Source organism: Schistocerca nitens, chromosome 1 (genome assembly GCF_023898315.1).
Source record: "Schistocerca nitens isolate TAMUIC-IGC-003100 chromosome 1, iqSchNite1.1, whole genome shotgun sequence".
Taxonomy (NCBI): Eukaryota; Metazoa; Arthropoda; class Insecta; order Orthoptera; family Acrididae; genus Schistocerca; species Schistocerca nitens.
This window is the reverse complement of record NC_064614.1, coordinates 416,639,241-416,660,669: the sequence shown is the minus strand read 5'-3', so window position 1 is coordinate 416,660,669 and position 21,429 is coordinate 416,639,241. Positions and strand designations below refer to the sequence as shown.

The 21,429-nt window shown below is 39.6% G+C and overlaps 1 protein-coding gene across 1 annotated transcript in view; it reads right to left on the bottom strand.

Annotated features, from left to right (window-relative positions):
• The window catches only part of LOC126249979 (beta-glucuronidase-like), a 126,740-nt gene that overhangs the window by 67,091 nt on the left and 38,220 nt on the right, over window positions 1-21,429 (bottom strand). Inside the window, exon 4 of the mRNA XM_049951521.1 lies at window positions 4,941-5,107. Coding sequence (XP_049807478.1) covers window positions 4,941-5,107 — 167 coding nt within the window. The remainder of the gene's footprint in view (window positions 1-4,940; window positions 5,108-21,429) is intronic.

Genomic DNA, 21,429 nt, shown 5'->3' with positions numbered 1-21,429 from the left:
AATTTATTTTGATCATCTGATGGTTTTATGAGACAGTAAATGACAGTGTCATCTGCAAACAATCTAAGAGGCCTGCTCAGATTGTCTCCTAAATCATTTATGTATATCAGGAACAGCAGAGGGCCTACAACACTTCCTTGGGGATGCCAGATGTTACTTATGTTTAGCTCAGTGATTTTCAATCGGTTGTTATGAACTGTAAGCTTTCTGACAGGAAACCATGAATCCAGTCACACAATACAGATGATACACCATAGGCATGCAATTTGATTAGAAGTCACTTGTGATGAATGCTGTCAAAAGTGTTCTGGAAATATAAAAGTATGGACTCAATTTGACATCCTCTGTTGACAGCACTTACTGCTTCGTGAGAATAAAGTGTGTTTCAGGAATGATATTTTCTGAAGCCATGTTAGCTATTTGTCAGTAAATAATTTTCTTCAAGGTAATTCATAATGTGCGAACACAGTATATGTTTCAAAATACTACTGGAAATCGATGTTAGTGATAGGGATCTGTAATACAGCAGATTACTCCTATTTCCTTTCTTGGGTGTTGGTGTGACTTGTACAACTTTCCATTCTTTGGATATGGATCTTTCTACCAGTCAGTGGTTGTATGTGATTGATAATGTATCAGCATACTCTGAAAGAAACCAGACTGGTATATAATCTGGACTGGATACCTTGTCTTCTTAAGTGTTTTAAGCTGCTTACCTACGCCAAGGATAAGTACTTCTTAAGTTACTCATGTTGGCAGTTATTCTTGATTCTAATTCTGGAATACTTATTTCATCTTCTTCTGTGAAGGAATTTTGGAAAACCATGTTTAACAACTCTACTTTAATGGCACTCTCATCAATAACATCACCATTGCTATCACACAGTGAAGGTAGTAATTGAATCTTGCCACTGGTGTACTTTTCATACAACCAAAATCTCTCTGGGTTTTCCCGCAGATTTCAAGACAGAGTTTCATTGTGGAAACTATTAACAGCATCTTGCAATGAAGCTTCTGCTAAATTTCAAGCTTCAGTAAAACTTCACCAATCTTGAGGATTTTGTGTTTTAAATTTGGTAAGCTTTCTTTTTGTGTTGCTTTTGCAACAGTATTCTGACCCTATTTTGTGTGCCATGGGGGTTCAGTACCATCTCTTATTACTGTATTTGGTACAGACCCTCTTAATTGCCACCAATACTAATTCTCTGAATTTGAACCACATCTGGTCTATGCTTACATAGTCAGATTGGTAGGAGTGTAGCCTGTTTCTTAGGCAGGTAGCAAGAAAATTTTTTTATCTGCTTTCTTAATAGATGTATTTTGTGATTTTTTTGGTGGGTTTGGTTGTTATTGTATTCAGTTTAGCTACAAGAACCTTGTATCCAATACCTGTCATAATGCTCCCTATTTGGTCAGAATTATTTGTTGTTAAGAGGTAAAGTATGTTTTTGCAATCATTTACACCTAAAGTTGACTACTGAGCTAACTGTCCAAAATAATTTTCTGGGAAGGCATTCAGTTCGATTTAAGATGATGTTTTTTACCTACCACTGACTTTAAACTTGTATTTTCACCACATATCAAGGGTTGATTGAAGTCACTGTCAACTATAGTTGTAGGAATGGGGTACCTATTGGAAATGGAGACTCAAGTTTTTTTTTAACTACTCAGCAACTGTGTCATCTGTGTCAGAGGGTCACAAAAGGAATCAATTATTAGTTTATTCTGGTTGTCAAGTATAACCTCTACCCATAATAACCCACAGGAACCACCTACTTCAAATTTCAATACAAGGTAAGCTACTTTTAACAGCAGTAAACACTCCACCACCAACTGTATTTAATCCTTTCTGAATGCAGTTAGACCCTTTGTAAAAATTTTGGCTGAAATTCTTTCCAGCTTTAGCCAGCTTTCCATACCCATAAAACTTGAGATTCAGTGCTTTCTATTAGCACTTTGAGCTCTGGTACTTATACAAGAGAGCTACGACAGTTTACAACTGCAATACTGATTGTTACTATGTCTACCCTCATCCTGCGATCGTCCTGCACCCTCTGAAACTGAAGGCCTTTCTTCACTTTCCCAAGACCCTCTAATCTACCCCCCCCCTCCCCCCCCCCACACACACCAGCCCCCGCTACCTGTGGAGCCACTGCCTGCGTGTAGTGGATCCCTGATGTAATTAGTGGAATATGAAAACCCATCACACTATGGTGCAAGTCAAGGAATCTGCCATCTACAAAGTTGCAGAACCATTTGAGTCTCTGATTCAGACATTCCATTCAACTCTGTACTGAAGGACCACAGTCAGTTCAGTCAATAATGCTACAGATGCTGAGTTCTACCTTCATCTTGCAATCGAGATTGGCAGTTTTTACTACTTCAGTTAGCAGCCCAAAACCAAAGAGAATTTGTTGTGATACAACGTGAAACACATAATTAGTTCCAACATGAGGCATCACCTGCAGTTGGCTGTACTCTGTGCTCTTCACGGCATCTGGAAGCACCCATTCCACATCTGGAATGACTCCTCCTGGTATGCACACAGAGAGCACATTGGATTCCATCCTCTCCTTTGCAGCCATATCCGTAATGGGCCCCATTAAATGCCTAATGTTGGAGCTTTCAGTAATCCCGCCCTGTGTGAATGGCCAGACCTTTTGGGCTAAGAGGCATCCTGTGTGACAGAGTGAGCAACTTCATTTGGCTGCATGTAGTGTAATCAATGCAGTAATAATGGTGTACGTCTACATCTACATCCATATTTTGCAAACCACCGCAAAGTGCAGTACAGCTTTACAGCAGAGGTGGCTACAGCAGAATGGTATTGCTCTCATACAGTGGGTGAATGTCTTTGGCTTTTCCATGGTGTAGTGGGTTCCGACATTGTCTCCATAGATATTGCTCCTGCCAGCAGAAGAGACTGAGTTTCTGAGATACTGGGTGTGAAGATTTTGCCTAAACCTGATGGCCTACACATTCTATGAAATTGTATTCTATAAAGAATATGTGGGATGCTTCTTAAGTGATGTGCTTTGTAGATGATATTACCACATCTGACCCTTAAGAAACTGCATATCAGATTGGTGTAGCACTGGAACAATGTGACCAAAAATGTGGAGTAGCCTATAGGAAAGCATCACAAGCAGATGTGGACCATGCATTACTGTACATGATGGAAGCATTCAATACTAATCTCTTGTCATATGTTAGGTAATAATATTTTCTGTCATTTCAGGTTTTTGTTGTCCTGTATCCATCTCTGGTGGAAATATCCTGCTTCATTAAGTAATTTAAAAATATTCTACAGGCATATATTTGGTTTTTAAGCTATTATTTCATTTGTCAACACACATTTTGAAGCACTGCTTCATCATCAGGCCTTCATCTGATTACTGAAGGGCTTTCACTGTAGTGTCAACCATAGATGAACCTGTACACGTGGAAGGTTGTAATGAATTTTAATTGAAGAAATTTCACAAAATAATAATAGAAGGAAGAAAACATAAATATTTTAGATATCCTTTAGCAGCTATTATCAATGAACTGAAGAGTATCTACAGATACAGAAACCAGTAAAATTTTTAGAGGAGGAGATGCTAAGACAGATACAAAAATGGATTTCAGGTGGTTCCAAGTTTCTTCCCTAATGGCTGCTGGAAACTTGCTTGAGACTGTTGTACTAAAATAAAGAATCTTAAACTGGACTTTTATTTTTGTACAGAAATTGTCTTAATTTTTCATACACTTACTAGCTGTTCATGGCCACGTGTTGCTATGGCTTAGAATGGTTAAATCTAAAAGAAAGAAAAGAGAAAACACACATTTGTAATATGAATAGGAACTGGATATACAACCTGATCTCCTTCTCCCTCTTGTCTCTGTCCATCTCATCTCCTCTTTTCCACTTTCTGTGTTCATTTCCATCCAACCCTCTGTACATCTACTATTCCCCATTCTCTCTGACACCAATCATTGTTAATTGTTATTACAAATTCAGAGTTTGGAGATTTAAGATTTTAACAAATGAACTATGACATATTTATTTATGTAGATGCATGTGTTCATTTGTTTAAAATATTAACTCTCTTTAAGATTCTCACTGAAAGCTTTGAAATTTTGACACAACATTGCATTCAAATAAGCATATGTTTTTATATGGTAGTGCCATATGGTGTGTGTGTGTGTGTGTGTGTGTGTGTTTTGTTCTTCTAAATATTTAACTATTTGTAACAGATAATCAGCAGCTGTTTCAAATAGCTAATGAAGCAGCAGTTTTTTCTCTTTTTCCCCAGTAACAATGTTACATTCATTTATACTACTTTACGTGTAAGCACAAACAGGATACAGCAGTTTTGTTCTAGCTGACTGTTAATACACCATAATGAAATAGCTTGTTACAGATAAGTCTCTGTGGTAATGCAGCCTATTTGCTCAGAGTTATGCTTTATACTTTCAGAATTGTTACTGGTAGGTTCAAACAACATGCACATGTTATGGAGATGCTTCAAGAACTCAAATTGAAATCACTGGAGGGAAGACAACTGAGAAAATTTAGAGAACTAGCATTTGAAGTTGACTGAAGAACAATCTTACTGCCGTCAACATAAAGTCTGTGTAAGGACAAATTAGGATAAGATTCAAGAAGTGAGGACTCATATGGAGACATATAAACTGTCATTTTTCCCTCACTCTATCTGCAAATGGTGCAGGAAAGGAAATGAATAGTAGTGGTATGGGGTACCGTTCGCTATGCATTATACAGTGGCTTGTGAAGTATATGTGTAGATGCAGAAAATTCTTGAAAATTCATATTTGTGATGAAATATACAGACCAGAAGGAATCATTTAATGTGTGTAGTTACTATTTAAATATAAATTAAATGTGAGTTTTGACTGAAGATAATGTTCTATTTATTTTTACAGGCTTGTGTACTTACGTCTCCAGTGTTGTAAATGAGCCTTGTGGAATAGTTACATTATTAAGCAAATTGCTCACTGCAACTGTAACTAGATTGTTTCCTCCATAGATAATGACAGATGTGACTTCAGATTGGAATGGTAGATGGCCAATATCATGTTCCATCACCTTGTTGCCATTCACCCACTACATGAAAAGAGAAAAATACTAATATATACTCTGACAATTACTTAAGAACTGCAAGTAAAATTTATTTCCTAGAATATATTGTGCGAATGGCAGCAGATAATTCAGAGGGTGTGGAGTTAAATGGAAATATTAATATATTAGGGTATGCAGATGATCTAAACATCATTAGTGATAGCAAAGAATCTGTAACAGCAAATGCAAATGCGTTAATCAAGGCTAGTGAAGATGTAGGTCTAAGGATAAGTGAAGACAAAACTAAATACCTGGTTATTACTAGAATGCCAACAGCAGTAGATCAGGAAATGTTAAGAGTTGGAGACATGCAGTTTGAAAAAGTGAACACATTTAAGTATCTATGAGTGGACATCACTTCGAGAAATGAGATTGAATCCGAACTGAAGAAGAGATTATGGGCGGGAAATGCGTGCTACTTCTCACTGAATAGATTACTTTCATCATGGATATTGTCTAGGAATTTAAAGATTAGAATATACAAAACTATTATTCTACCAGTTATGCTGTATGGGTGTGAGACTTGGTCTCTCACTGTGCAAAATGAAAAGCCGTTTCGAGTATTTGAAAACAAAATTTTGAGGAAAATTTTCGGAGCAAAAAGGGATGACATTAGTGGAGAGTGGTGAAAACTGCATAATGAAGAGGTTCACAAACTCTATTCAAGCCCTGACATAATCAGTATTATTAAATCACGTAGGCTGCGATGGGTGGGTCACGTAGCTCGAATGGACGAGGGCAGGGCAGCGTGCAGAGTACTGGTAGGGCACCTAGAGGGAAAACATCCTGTGGGGAGACCGAGGTGTAGATGGGAGGACAATGTGAAGGCTGATTTGAGGAACCTAGGTATTGAAGGTGAATGGAAGGAAATAGCCCAAGACCGGGACAGATGGCAAAAATATGTTGCTGCGGTAATGGACTCTCGAGTCCGGTATGACCAGTGAGTAAGTAAGTAAAATTTATTTGAAAATTTGTATATTTCAGCTTTTAAATACAATGGTGGATTAGTTTAAGCACTTAGGAAGTGTCACTCAAATAACAATTTCTTGGCAGTCTTAGAACATAACCAATCAATATTTAATTATAGTGACAGTTTCTTCTCAGACTTTATATGGTATCACCACATGTAAGAAAAGCTGAGCTTATGAAAAATTATATCACAAGTACTATGCACTATTAAGAGGTTATTGTTTCATTTGGACTAAATGTGTGAATAAAATCATAACACATGGATCGTATATACATTTTAGCAACTTCCTTAATGTTGAACATTTACTAGAGTTTTAAAGATTTTGATTTTATTGAGAAATATAATTTATGTGTCTAATAATATCACTAGCTAATCATTGGACTTAAGATATATCAAGATGTATGTCCTGATATTCATCATTAGAGAAATATCAGTGATTCATGACATTACACAAGGCATAGTAGTAATGTTTGCACTAAATACACCATGTTAAAATTGTGATATGTGGCATTGTGATGTGGATATGAGATACACTAGAAAACTGGATAGGGGTGGGACTTACTGTGTGTGATGTACCTCTGCCACTGGCACAGACAACATTATTGCACGGTGTGATCCTGTTACACGGTAGTGTGATATGCAGAGTGTTTTCCCATACTATGGACTGAGAAATTCTACATGGTGTTCAGAAATCTATTCTACTGCAGGACAAGTGCCTGCTGGATGTCAGTTATGGTCAATTATGCCAATGTCTGAATTTTAATCCACTGGTCCAGTGCATACCAAACACATTCATTTATGGTGAACTGGCCTCTCTATATGCATGGTGTCCTCATTTTGCAGGCACTCACCTAGCAGGCCAGCCACATGTGACTAGGTATTATCACTGATTAGATGGAACCCAGATCTAGATTTAGTTTTCCATGGTGCTGAAACAGATCTAAAGCTGTGCATCTACTCTGCTATTATAGTCATGTGTTTTGAAACTGTGCTGTTAGTTTTCCGCCTTTTGATCTAGATCTATATTACATCCTTGCTCTTCAAACTACTGTGTAACACATAGCAAAGAGTAAGGTTTCTTGCCTATTCATTTATGTATGGAGTATAAAACGAATGCCTGCTGAAGTGCCTCTGTGTGTGCTGTAATTAGCCTATCTTATCACTGCAGTCCCTGTAGGAGTCATGCCACATGTAAGAGGCAGTGGTATATTCCTTGATTTCTCACTTAATACTGGTTTTTGAAACATTGTTGGTAGGCTTTTGTGGCATGGTTGACATCTGTCTACATCTATACTCTTCCAACCACTGTGAAGGGCATGCAGAGGGTATGTCCCATTATACCAATTATTAGGACTTCTCCCCTTTCAATTCACATATGGAGCACAGGAAAAATGACCATTTAAGTGCATCTAAGCACGCTGTATGTAATCTAATCTCCTCCTCACAATCCCTAAGTGAGCAATACATACACTCCTGGAAATTGAAATAAGAACACCGTGAATTCATTGTCCCAGGAAGGGGAAACTTTATTGACACATTCCTGGGGTCAGATACATCACATGATCACACTGACAGAACCACAGGCACATAGACACAGGCAACAGAGCATGCACAATGTCGGCACTAGTACAGTGTATATCCACCTTTCACAGCAATGCAGGCTGCTATTCTCCCATGGAGACGATCGTAGAGATGCTGGATGTAGTCCTGTGGAACGGCTTGCCATGCCATTTCCACCTGGCGCCTCAGTTGGACCAGCGTTCGTGCTGGACGTGTAGACCGCGTGAGACGATGCTTCATCCAGTCCCAAACATGCTCAATGGGGGACAGATCCGGAGATCTTGCTGGCCAGGGTAGTTGACTTACACCTTCTAGAGCACGTTGGGTGGCACGGGATACATGCGGACGTGCATTGTCCTGTTGGAACAGCAAGTTCCCTTGCCGGTCTAGGAATGGTAGAACGATGGGTTCGATGACGGTTTGGATGTACCGTGCACTATTCAGTGTCCCCTCGACGATCACCAGTGGTGTACGGCCAGTGTAGGAGATCGCTCCCCAGACCATGATGCCGGGTGTTGGCCCTGTGTGCCTCGGTCGTATGCAGTCCTGATTGTGGCGCTCACCTGCACGGCGCCAAACACGCATACGACCATCATTGGCACCAAGGCAGAAGCGACTCTCATCGCTGAAGACGACACGTCTCCATTCGTCCCTCCATTCACGTCTGTCGCGACACCACTGGAGGCGGGCTGTACGATGTTGGGGCGCGAGCGGAAGATGGCCTAACGGTGTGCGGGACCGTAGCCCAGCTTCATGGAGACGGTTGCGAATGGTCCTCGCCGATACCCCAGGAGCAACAGTATCCCTAATTTGCTGGGAAGTGGCGGTGCGGTCCCCTACGGCACTGCGTAGGATCCTACGGTCTTGGCGTGCATCCGTGCGTCGCTGCGGTCCGGTCCCAGGTCGACGGGCACGTGCACCTTCCGCCGACCACTGGCGACAACATCGATGTACTGTGGAGACCTCACGCCCCACGTGTTGAGCAATTCGGCGGTACGTCCACCCGGCCTCCCGCATGCCCACTATACGCCCTCGCTCAAAGTCCGTCAACTGCACATACGGTTCACGTCCACGATGTCGCGGCATGCTACCAGTGTTAAAGACTGCGATGGAGCTCCGTATGCCACGGCAAACTGGCTGACACTGACGGCGGCGGTGCACAAATGCTGTGCAGCTAGCGCCATTCGACGGCCAACACCGCGGTTCCTGGTGTGTCCGCTGTGCCGTGCGTGTGATCATTGCTTGTACAGCCCTCTCGCAGTGTCCGGAGCAAGTATGGTGGGTCTGACACACCGGTGTCAATGTGTTCTTTTTTCCATTTCCAGGAGTGTAGAAAGTTGCAGTATGTTCCTGGAGTCATCATTTAAGCCAGTTCCTGAATCTTTATAAGTAGGCTTTCTTGGTGTAGTTTATGTCTATCTTCAAGAGTCTGCCAACTCAGTTTCTTCAGTATTTCTGTTACACTCTCCCATGGGTAAAAAACTCTACAACCATTCACGCTGCTGTTCTCTGTATATGTTCAACATCCCCTGTTAGTCCTATTTGATATAGGTCTCACACACTTGAGAAAAATAGCACTCTCCCACACCCAGGTATTAGCTTGAGTTTACAGATTCCAATTATGACTCAATGATATTATATTTATAGAACATTATGTTTTCATTTTGGTAAGTGCACAGTTTTACATTTCTGGACATTTAAAGCAAGTTGACAATATTTGCACTACTCAAAAATCTTATCTAGGTCTGAATTAATATTTAAGCAGCTTTTTTCAGACACTATTTCATTACAGATAACTGCATCATATACAAAAACTCTGAGATTTCTTTTAACGTTGTCTGCAAGGCCATTAATATACAACATGGACAGGAGGGTCCCAGCACACTTCCATGAGCACACGTGGAGTCACTTCTACATCTGACAATGACTCTCCATCCAAAATGTCATGATACAGCCTCCCTACCAAAAAATCCTCAATCCAGTCACCAATTACACTTGATACCCCATATGATGGTACTTTTGACAATAAGTGTATATATGGTACTGAGTCAAATGCTTATCAGAAATCAGACAATACTGCATCTATCTGACTGCCTTGATCCAAAGCTTTCAGTATGTCACATGTGTAAATGTGAGTTCTTCTTTTAAATGGACATGGCATGTGCTTTCTTCCAACTGTTGGGCACTGTTTTTGTTCAATGGATCTGTGATAGACTGTACTTAAAGATAAGGCTAATTCAGCTACAAATTCACTGTGTAATCTGACAGGAATTTCATTGTATCTTGGAGCTTTGTTCAATTTTAATGATTTCAGCTGTTTCCCAACACAACTGACACTAATACGTACACTGAGGTGACCAATTCATGGGATACCTGCTAGCCTCATGTCAGACCTCCTTTTGCCCACGATAGTGCAGCAAATCAACATAGCATGGACTCAACAAGTCGCTGGAAGCCCCTGCACAAATACTCAGCCGTGCTGCCCCTATAGCCATCCATAGGCCATAACTGTGAAAGTGTTGCTGGTGTAGGATGTTGTGCATGAACTGATCTCTCTATTACATCCCATTAATGTTCGATGGAATTCACGTTGGGTGATCTGGGTAGCTAAACTGTTTGCTGAATTCCAGAATGAGATTTTCACTCTGCAGCAGAGTGTGCGCTGATATGAAACTTCCTGGCAGATTAAAACTGTGTGTCGGACCGAGATTTGAACTCGGGACCTTTGCCTTTTGTGGGCAAGTACTCTATCAACTGAGCTACCCAAGCACCATTCATGACCCATCTTCACACCACTTGCCTGCGAAAGGCAAAGGTCCCGAGTTCAAGTCTCAGTCCAGCACACAGTTTTAATCTGCCAGGAAGTTTCATGTTTTCTGAATTGACCAGTATGTTCCTCAAACCATGACGAACAATTCTGGGCCAGTGACATGACATCATAGTTTGTGAACATGAAGTCCATGAATGGCTGCAAATGGTCTCCAAGTATCTGAACATAACAATTTCCAATCAATGATTGGAATCCAGTCCGTTCCATGGAAACACACACCACACCATTATGGAGCCACCACCAGCTTGTATAGTGCCATGTTGACAACTTGGTTCCATGGCTAGATGGAGTCTGCATCACACTCAAACCCTGCCATCAGCTCTTACCAACTGAAATTGGGACTCATCTGACCAGCCATGGTTTTCCAGTCATCTAGGGTCCAAGCAATATTGTCACAACCCCTTAAAAGGTGCTGTAGGTGATGTTATGCTGTTAGAAAAGGCATCCATGTGGGTCATCTGCTACCATACCCATTAATGCCACATTTCACTGCACTGTCCATACGGATACATTCATTTGTGTCCCACATTGATTTCTGCAGTTATTTTATGCAGTGTTGTTTATCTGTTAGCACTGACAACTGTACACAAGTGCTGCTGCTCTTAGTCATTAAGTGAAGGCTGTCGGCCACTGCATTGTCCATTTTGAGAAGTAATGCCTGAAATTTGGTATTCTCAGTACACTCTTGATACTGTGGATCTCAGAATACTGAATTCCCTAAAGATTTCCAAAATGGAATGTCTCCTGTGTCTAGCTCCAACTACCATTCCATATTCTAAGTCTGTTAATTCCCACTGAGTGGCGATAATCACATTGGAAACCTTTTCACATGACTCACATGAGTAAAAATGACAGCTCCACCAATACACTGCCCTTTTATACCTTGTGTACATGTCATTACTGTCCTCTGTATATGTGCATATCAGTATCCTATGACTTTTGCCATCTCACTATATTTCATCACCTTTTAAGTGGTACATGTATTAAACTGGAACAATTCTCCTGGTTTTTGTTTGTAAAGGAACATTTGCAAATGGAGTTAAGCATTTCAGGTTTTGCTTTGCTACTCTCAGTTTCAGTTCTTGTCTCATTCGTGAGTGACTGGACACTAACTTTCATGCCACTAACAGCCTTTACATGTGAATAGAATTTCTTTGGGTTTGGTGAAAAATCATTTGACAGTACTCTGCTACAGTAGTCATTGAAGGCTTCATGCACTGCTCTCTCAACAGCCAGATGCATTTCTTTTAGTTTCTCTCTATGTATAGCCGTATTCTTAGTTTTACACTTATTGTGCAGTAGTCTCTGTTTCTTTAGAAATTTCTTTACGGTGACTGTGTACCATGGAGAGCTGCCCTCCCCCCCCCCCCCTCCCCCCTTCAAATTGCTAACTTTGTTACTGGGGACATATCTGTCTAGTGCATGGTCAACTACTCTTTTAAACTTGAGCCGTAGTTCCTCTACATGCTCCTGTTCTGTGCTGAAAGTTTCAAGATCCTTGAAGAGTGTTGCAGTTTAGGTTTTTCAGCAATTTCATGACGCTGCCCCAAGTGTCAAACATACTTGTGACCATTTGTACTGCCCTTCTTTATATAAAATCCTTGAATCATTCATAAGTAGGGCAGACAGTGATAACTTATTACTGAAGACAGAAGGAAAATAATTCAGAGATCCAAATGAAGTCAGTTATCTTTTTAATCAGCATTATGTTGAGATAGTAGACAAATCCATAAATCCTAGCAAATGTATAGGAAAGAAAGCCCAAATATCAGCCCTGTCTGACTGGATGTCTTTTCATGTTCCCAGCAAATTAAACACAAATAACAATAATATTGCATAATCTGAGTGACTAAATAATATATTTACTCTGATAATTAAACAGGGTTGATGTGATCACTGAGGTTTCTTGAGAATTCAGCTATGGAAGAATGAATATTCCCTGAACACCTAAAAAGAAGTAAGGTAGTCCCTGTGTATAAAGGTGGAGATGGGGAAGCTCTCAAGAATAAGCGAACATGTTTTAGGAAGTAAAAATGATGACAATAGCAATGGACAACTTTGTATTTCCACATTCTTAATGTTCTGTGGATCCCATCAAGAAGAAGAACATTCAAGTATGTGGAGTGACTCAAAGTGTACATTGATAAAATTGCAGAAACTTCATCTGTGTGCTGTATTAACAGTAAACTGTCACTATACTGCTTCATGTTAATCACACTTGTGCTGGCTAAATGTAATCTGGTAAGTTAGAAAGGAAGCTGAGAAAAGCTGCTGGAATCTCAGTTGTAGTAAAAAGTTACTATAGTCCAGTTGACAAAGGTAAATGATGGGACAAATATGTGTAGATGCAAATTTTTGTACAATGGTAGAGGGAGTGTAATGAATATCATACTAAACATCCTGATAGGTGGTGTGTGAGTTTTTCTTGACTATCAAAAATTGTGACTTCTAGCAAAACTGTTTCCCAGTACAAAATTAAACTACATTAAATTTCCTACAAAAAGATCCTACTGATTTTTCCTGTAGGACTAATAGTTTCCATATTGCAGGTGATGGAAAAAATGCCGATTATTAGAAATATTGTTTTAATGGTATAAAATTAATTTATATTGTTAAATAATGTGAGTTAAGAACAAATAGTAAATGTTGTAACACATCTACCTGCAGTAAAATGGTATTAAGGGATAATTGTGTTCTGGGGGTGTAATAAGGTGGAAAGGTAGAGGTGGAGCTTAGAAGCAGGAGGGAAGATAGGTCACTGGGTTGTGATCATGTGCTCCTCTCCTTCATAGGCCTGCAAACAGAAGAGTGAGTAGGCAGTACCCCATTCTTTGTGCTGTACTGCATCACAAAAAGTACTGCAGGGTGTTTCACAAAGTTATAATGATCCTTCAATAGTTTGCATTATGCATCAGTGGCAAAGCAGCGTGCAGGGAGGCCTGGGGGTGTCTAATTTCCACAGAGTGTGTTAATGCAGCATGGAATATTGATATGAATTATTAATAATATTAACACAAGAAATGCATATGTACAAAATCTGCTTTCCTCTCTGCACATTGTTTCACAATGCTAGAGGGAAATTGATTATTATTCATCCTGTATGGCAGCTGTAGCATTCCTCCAGGAAAGGCAACTTCACCAAATGTGAGTGCTGCTCACTTTTCAGTTTAGAGACATACTATATGCTTCAGCATTTCCTATCCAATTCTCTTATGTGAGTAGACAAAGTACTTTACTGACCTTGTATTTGTACTGTGGAATTATATTCAGTTTATTAAATGAGTACTTCTTTGCAGTTGTTAAATGAGATGTTGTGGAAAAAAGCTCAACAGCTGCAGCTGTCTACCACACTGAAGAGCCTTCCACAAGTGTAACATACTGTGAATATACATTTTACAGTGTTGATTTCATTGTCTCCACTATCAATGGCTGGAATAGTTTTCACAACTTGAGGGTATCAAATGCACCACCCCAACAATAGCTCTCCCAAAGACTGAGGAAGCCCAGAGTCTTAAACTGGCTCCCTCTGTAACATAAGTAAGCCACTTATGTATTGTGGAGCTCCAGATATTTCATCACAAGTCAAGCAATGCATTACAGAAGATTACTTTTCTGTGTGTAAAGATGATCAGTACCATTCTATCAGACATATTGACACATGCGGTGCTCCAGATTTAGTAAGCAGCACTGTCCTTATTTTATGTTTGAGTGGTATCAGGTAATCCATAACATTATATGCTTTAATTATGTAAATTCATTTATATGATGAGTATACTGAAATGTTAGTGTTTTGTGCCTGTTTCATGTTGCATGGAGGAGATCCTGGCAGATGTTCCATTGGTGTTCCACCAATACAGCAAATCGGCAGTGCAGGTCCCTAATCATGAGAGTGCTGATGGTCCACGGTGGTGAGAACATCAGATTGGCATTGTCAGCATCACCTTTGTACAATGTTAAAAATTAATGTTGGAAATGAATATATGAAACTGTATCAGTTCTATGTAATGTCTTGGGCTTGTGTGACCATTGTAAGTCATCAATGTTTGTAAAATAAACTGAATGTTAACTACATGTGGGTCAACTACATCTAATGATTAGCATAGTAATTGTAATGCTGAACTATAATGAAGTTACTGAATTTGGACTTTTTGCAAGATAATCTTTAAAAGGATCTGACTGATGCTATACTGGAAGGATGGATCTACTATAATCTGGTGGTGACTACTGCGGCCAATTTTGAAGTTAATAATGGACAAGACAATTTTGTGAATTCATGCACAATTGAACACTGAAAAAGTTGTTTCCAAATTGTGAAAAGTGCCTAAATTAGGTTTGGGTACTGTTATGTCACTGAAAACATTAACTTTTTCTAAAGTGATGAATTCTGAACAATGAGGAGAATAGTTTTGTTTGATTACTTGACTTCAGATCTGATCTTGGCTGTCATTCAAGTAATTGATATCTTCACACAGACTTCACCTTGCATACATATCTGTGAGACTTCCCAATTATCATTTTAGATTGAAGAGAAGTTTGATGTTAAAGTGAATGTGGAAATTTAGAACTGTAATAATTCTTGCAATTTCTTGCCAGTTACTGATTGGCATCTAAATATAAAGTAGTTGAAAGTGATATATTTTAATGTTACACAACATAACTGTTAAAGAATATCTGTGGTTGTCTAAATTTTATCAGGTTGATGAGCTATTTGCATTAGGGAAAAAAAAACACACCTTACATGCTGAAGACAATTTACTGTAAAATTAAAAGACAGTCCCTTCTCAACTAGGCAGACTAAATGATTATCATATATAAATGCAGCAGAAATGTGAATATAATTCCATCTAAATAAGATATAAAATCATCAATGAAGAAATTTTCATATGAGATGTGGTCTCGTTGGTAAACACAATCATTTATGTTACTGGAAAGAGTCTTTGAAGAAATTTAGTTAACTGTTGGTACTTCTGAAGGAAGGGGTGCAATGTTTTTTCATAGCCTGAATACACTAGCTTGGGTTAGTGAAATGTTGAAGACATGGTAAGTAGTTCCACTCAGTGCAGTCTACTCTGTGAGTGCCAGCAGTTCCTGAATGGAAAGGTTTTGAAGTCTACTGGTAACACTATTAATGGGAGAGAAGTACAGTAAGTTTCTGGTCATTAATTAATTCACCACCAAGTGACTACAACATTGTTATGTGACTTTACAATATGCTGTCAGTGACAGACAGGAGCAATATGCCACATTTAACAATCTGATCCCTTTCCTGCCAGTGTTACATGTGTCACTGAACAACATCACACTTACTAATTAGGCACTTCTCAACCATTCTTTATAGGAATGTATTTGACATAAAAGCTCACTTAACAACTGCAAATAAGTACTCACGTAATAAATGGAAAATAACTCCACTATAAACACAATCTCAGTGAAGTTATTTTGTCTACTTACATAGGAGAACTGGACAGGAAATATTGGGGAAATATAATCTGTCTATAAACAGGAAAGCAAGCAATGTCATGGTGGAAGAAGTCACCTGTCCCAGAAGAAAGCTATGACTGCCATAGAGGATGACTAAGAATCAATTTCCCCTGTAGCAGTGCCGAACAGTGTACACAGATTTACATAGAATCTGTCCATATGCTTATCTTGTGTTTGTATTGTTAGCAACTCACATCTGTATTAAATGTATTGTTAAAACACTTGTGAGAACCCTGTAGCTGCTTTTTGTGACATAGTGATGTAGAGAGCATTGGGAATCACGTGCCCACTCTTTATTTTACACGTGTATGAAGGAGGGAAGTATGCGGCCACAATTTGGTGATCTACCTTCCCTCACACTTCTAACATCTATCCCCAACTTTCCACCCTGTTACAATCCCAGACCACAGTTTACCCCCTAGTACCATTGTGCTGTATTTAGATGTGGTACACATATATAATATTTGTTCTTAACTCACTACACTTAACAATAAATGTTAATTTTATACCATTTAAATACTGTTTTTAATAATCTGCAATTTTGCCATCACTGCAATGCAGAAACTATTAGTCTTACAGAGAAAATGGATGGGACCTGTTTTTGTAGGAAATTTAATGTAGTTTAATTTTGTACTAAGAATTATTTTTGCTAGAAGCTACAGTTTGTGAGACAGTCAAGAAAAACACAAAAAAGTGACATTTGCACACACCGTCTATCCATGCTCACAACCCACTGGTCAGAATTTTTAGTATGTTGTTTGTGACACTCCCACCTACTCCTGTACAAAAGTTTGTGGTACATCAATATTTTTTCCCAGATGACATTTTTTGGTCTTTGCTGACTGGGCTATTATGTCAAGAGTCATGGGATACCTCCTAATATCATGTTGGACCTCCTTTCATCTGGCATAGTGCAGAAAATTGACATGCTATGGACTCAACAAGTCATTGGAAATACCTTGCAGAAATATTGAGCCATGCTGTCTCTATAGCCATCCATAATTGCAAAAGTCTTGCCAGTGCAGAATTTTGTGCACAAACTGATCTCTCAGTCATGTCCTATAAATATTTAATGAGATTCCTGTCAGATGATCAGGGTGGCCAAATCATTCACTTGAATTGTCCAGAATGTTCTTCAATTCAGTTGTGAACAACTGATGACTTGGTACATTGTCATCCATAAAAATTCCTTGTTGACAACTTGGGTCCAAGACTTCATTGGGTCTGTGACACACTTGAACCCTACCATCAGCTCTCATCGACTGAAATTGGGACTCATCTAACCAGGCTATGGTTTTCCACTCATCTAGGGTTTGACCGATATGGTCACGAGCTCAGAAGAGGTGCTGGAGGCAATGTTGTTTTGTTAGCAAGAGCCTTCACATTGATCGCCTGCTGCAATAGCCCATTAATACCAAATTTCGCCACACTGTCCTAATGAATAAGCTCGTCATACATCCCATATTGATGTCTGCATTTATTTCAGAGTGTTGCTTGTCTATCAGCACTGACAGCTCTATTCAAGCACTGTTGCTCTCTGCCCTTAAGTGAAGGCTGTCAGCCTCTGCATTGTCTGTGGTGAGAGGTAATGCCTTAAATTTGGTAGTCTTGGCACAATCTTTACACTGTGGATCTCAGAATACTGAATTCTGTAAGATGTCTGAAACTGAATGTCCCATGTGTCTAGCTCCTACTACCATACCACATTTAGAGTCTGTTAATTTCTGTCATGTGGCTATAATTACGTTGGACACATTTTGATTTGAATCACCTGAGTACAAATAACGGTTCCATCAAGGCCCTGTCCTTTTATACCTTGTGTACACGATACTACTGCCAGCTGTGTGAGTGTGTATTACTGTCCCATGACTTTTGTCACCTCAGTGTTTGTTCCATTGCTTTGATAGCTTAGGGCATTACATTGCTTAGGGCATCCATTTCATTTTTATTAGTAGTTGGGAATTTTAAAAAATTTAGAAAAAGACCTGGGACAATTCAGGAATGAAACATGACATAAATTTTATTCCCAAAATGTAATGGACATAGACCCCTCCCCCATGAACCATGGGCCTCGCTATGGTGATGTGGCTTGCATACCTCAGTGATACAGACAGCCATACCATGGGTGCAACCATAACATAGTGGTATCTGTTGAGAGGCGAGACAAATGTGTGGTTCCTCAAGAGGGGCTGCAGCCTTTTCAATAATTACAATCTATATAATTGACTGATCTGGCCTTGTAACATCTACCAAAATGGCCTAGCTGTGCTTGTACTGAAAGCAAGGTGAAATTAAAACCGTAATTTTTCACGAGGGCATGAATCACTACTGTATGTTTAAATGATGATGGTATCCTCTTTGGTAAAAGGCAAAATACTGACATGTATTCTTTACAAAAGAATGGAAAAACTAGCAGAAGATGACTGGGGAAGACTGCATTGGATCTGTGAGAAATGTATGAACATGTGAGGAAATACTGACTATACAACTTATTTTAGAAGATGGGTTAAGAAAAATGAAACCTACATTCATAGCATTTGTAGACTTAGAGAAAGCTTTTGACAATGTTGACTGGAATACTCTCTTTGAAATTGTGAAGTTAGCAGAGTTAAAATACAGGGGGCGAAAGGCTATTTACAGGTTGTACAGAAAGCAGACAGCAATTGTAAGAGTGGAGGGGCATGAAAGGGAAGAACTGGTTGAGAAGGGAGAGAGACAGGATTGTAGCATATCCCCACTGTTATTCAACCTATACCTTGAGCAACCAATAAAGGAAACCAAAGAAAAATTTGGTGCAAGAATTAAATTTCAGAGAGAAGAAATAAAAGCTTTGAGGTTTGCCAATGCAATGTAATTTTGTCAGAGACAGCAGATAACTAGGAAGAGGAGTTGAATGGAATAGACAGCAATGAAGTTAAAATGGGTGATGCTGAGGAAATTAGATTAGGAAATAAGGCACTAAAAGTAGCAGATGACTTTGTTATTTGGGCAATAAAATAACTGATGATGGCTGAGATACAAAGGACATTTTCTGAAAAACCTAGAAGACATCAGAGGCTTTTGAAGGATGGTGCTACTGAAGAATGCCGAAGGTCAAATCGCTGGACCATGTAACTAATGAGGAGGTACTGAACAGAGTTGGGAGGGAAGATATCTGTGGCACAACTTGAGTAAAAAAAGGGATTGTTTGATGGGACATGTTCTGTGACATCACTGTATCACTAATTTAGTATCGGAGGAAAGTGTGGTGGCTAAAAATGATACAGGGAGACCAAGGGATGAATACGGTAGTTATTCGGAGATGAAGATGCTTGCACAGGATAGAGTAGCATGGAGAGCTGTTGGAAATTAGTCACTGGACTGAAGACCACAACAAAAGCAATAATGGACATGAATGTTTACCTTACTACCATGCACTCAGGTGATCACAAATGACTTTTAACATTTATTCTACTGTACTGTCGATCTACTTTCCACTTTTATGTATTTTATCACTAAGTGTGTTTTCCTTTTGACAGTTTGTAATAGAAGTGAGCTTATGATAACTCAGTCAAGTGTGTTTTGACAATCAGCAAGGCCTTGACTGTTTCAACTTCCCCTCTGGTGTTTCTTTTTTTTTCATCTTAATCACAAGAAGTTCAGAAAGTAAAACACACATAATTCTACAGTTTCTCTGTTACCACTGATAAAAGGAAGTTTCCTTTTTTATATTTCTGTTAAAATTACATTTTTTATTTGTCATGATATGACAGTGACTCCACAGATTTAAAATTGTTCCACGTCCACAATAATATCTTCAGGCCGCTTACAAGAATGGAGATGGAAATTCTCGCTATCTAAACCAGCCAAATACAATTTAACATGAATCGTTACTACCAACAGTGCAAAACATTAGCAGTCACTAAACAAAGATTATAGAGCAAGTTGTACGAGTGGTACATGCTAATGTATATAGACTCTTAAGGGAAAAATGCACCACCAAGAAATTATCTGAATGGGATGGAAACTGGTAGATGTGATGTACATGTACAGACACACAGATTATTAGAATTTCAGAAAATAGGTACATTTTGCTCAAGAGAAAGAGCGTCACAAATTGAGCAATCAGTAATGTTTTGGTCCATCTACGGCCCATATGCAAGCAACTATTGAGCTGGGCATTGATTGATAGTGTAGTTTGATGTCCTCATGAGGGATACCATGCCAAATTTTGTCAGATTGGAGTACTAGATTGTCAACATTCCAATCTGCCAGGAGGGTCCTGTCCATAATGCACCAAACGTTCCCAATTTGAGTGAGATTCGGTGATCTTGCAGGCCAAGATAGCGTATGGAAAGCTTGAAGACAAGCAGTAGAAAGTTTTCCCGAGTGTGGGCAGATGTCATATTGCTGAAATATAAGCCCAGGATGACTTGTCATGAAAGGCAACTAAATGGGACACAGAATATCATTGAAGTACCACTGTGCTGTAAGGATGCTGCAGATGGCAACCAAAAGGGTCCAGCTATGGAAAGAAATGGCACCCTAGACCATAACTCCTGGTTTTCAGGCCATATGATAGGCGACAGTCATGTTGGTATCCCACCGCCGTCTGGGGCACCTCCAGACATGTCTTCACTGGTCATCAGAGACTCATCACTGAAGACAATTCTACTCCAGTCAACAAGATTCCAGGCCAACCAAATCCTACCTTGGTCAGCAAGGCCACCAGATCTCTTCCCAGTTGAGAATGGTTGGAGTATTATGGGCTGGGCCTACCAACCATCCCGCGATTTTGACACTGTAACGTACCAGTTGGACAGAATTTGGCACAATATCCCTCAGGAGGACGTCAAACAACTGTATCAAGCAATACCCAACTGAATAATTGTGTGCACGTGGGCCAGAGGTGGATCAACACGTTGAATTATGTGCATGTGGGCCAGAGATGGACTAATGCGTTATTGGCTCTGGTCCAAATGGCTCTGAGCACTATGGGACTTAACTTCTGTGGTCATCAGTCCCCTAGAACTTAAAACTACTTAAACCTAACTAACCTAAGGACATCACACACATCCATGCCCGAGGCAGGATTCGAACCTGCGACTGTAGCGGTCGCGCGGTTCCTGACTGAAGCGCCTAGAACCGCTCGTCCACACCGGCCGGCTAATGCGTTATTGCTTGCTCAATTTGTGAAGCTCTTTCTCATGGGTAAAACTTAGGTTTTTTTCTGAAATTGTAATGATTTGGGTGCTGTACATGTGTATCACATCTACCGATTTCCATTCAATGCGGATAATTTTTTCAGGATGTATCGCTTACTTTTTTTGTCGTAGAGTGTATTTACACAGCAAATTGCTAGCGTAAAGTACTTTACCAGTCAGAATCACAAAAAAACGGGACATTTGAGAGTCTCCAAAAAACTTTCGGAACGGCGGGACATTTTGGAGAAAAACGGGACCATCATGGAAAAACTGGACTAATGGA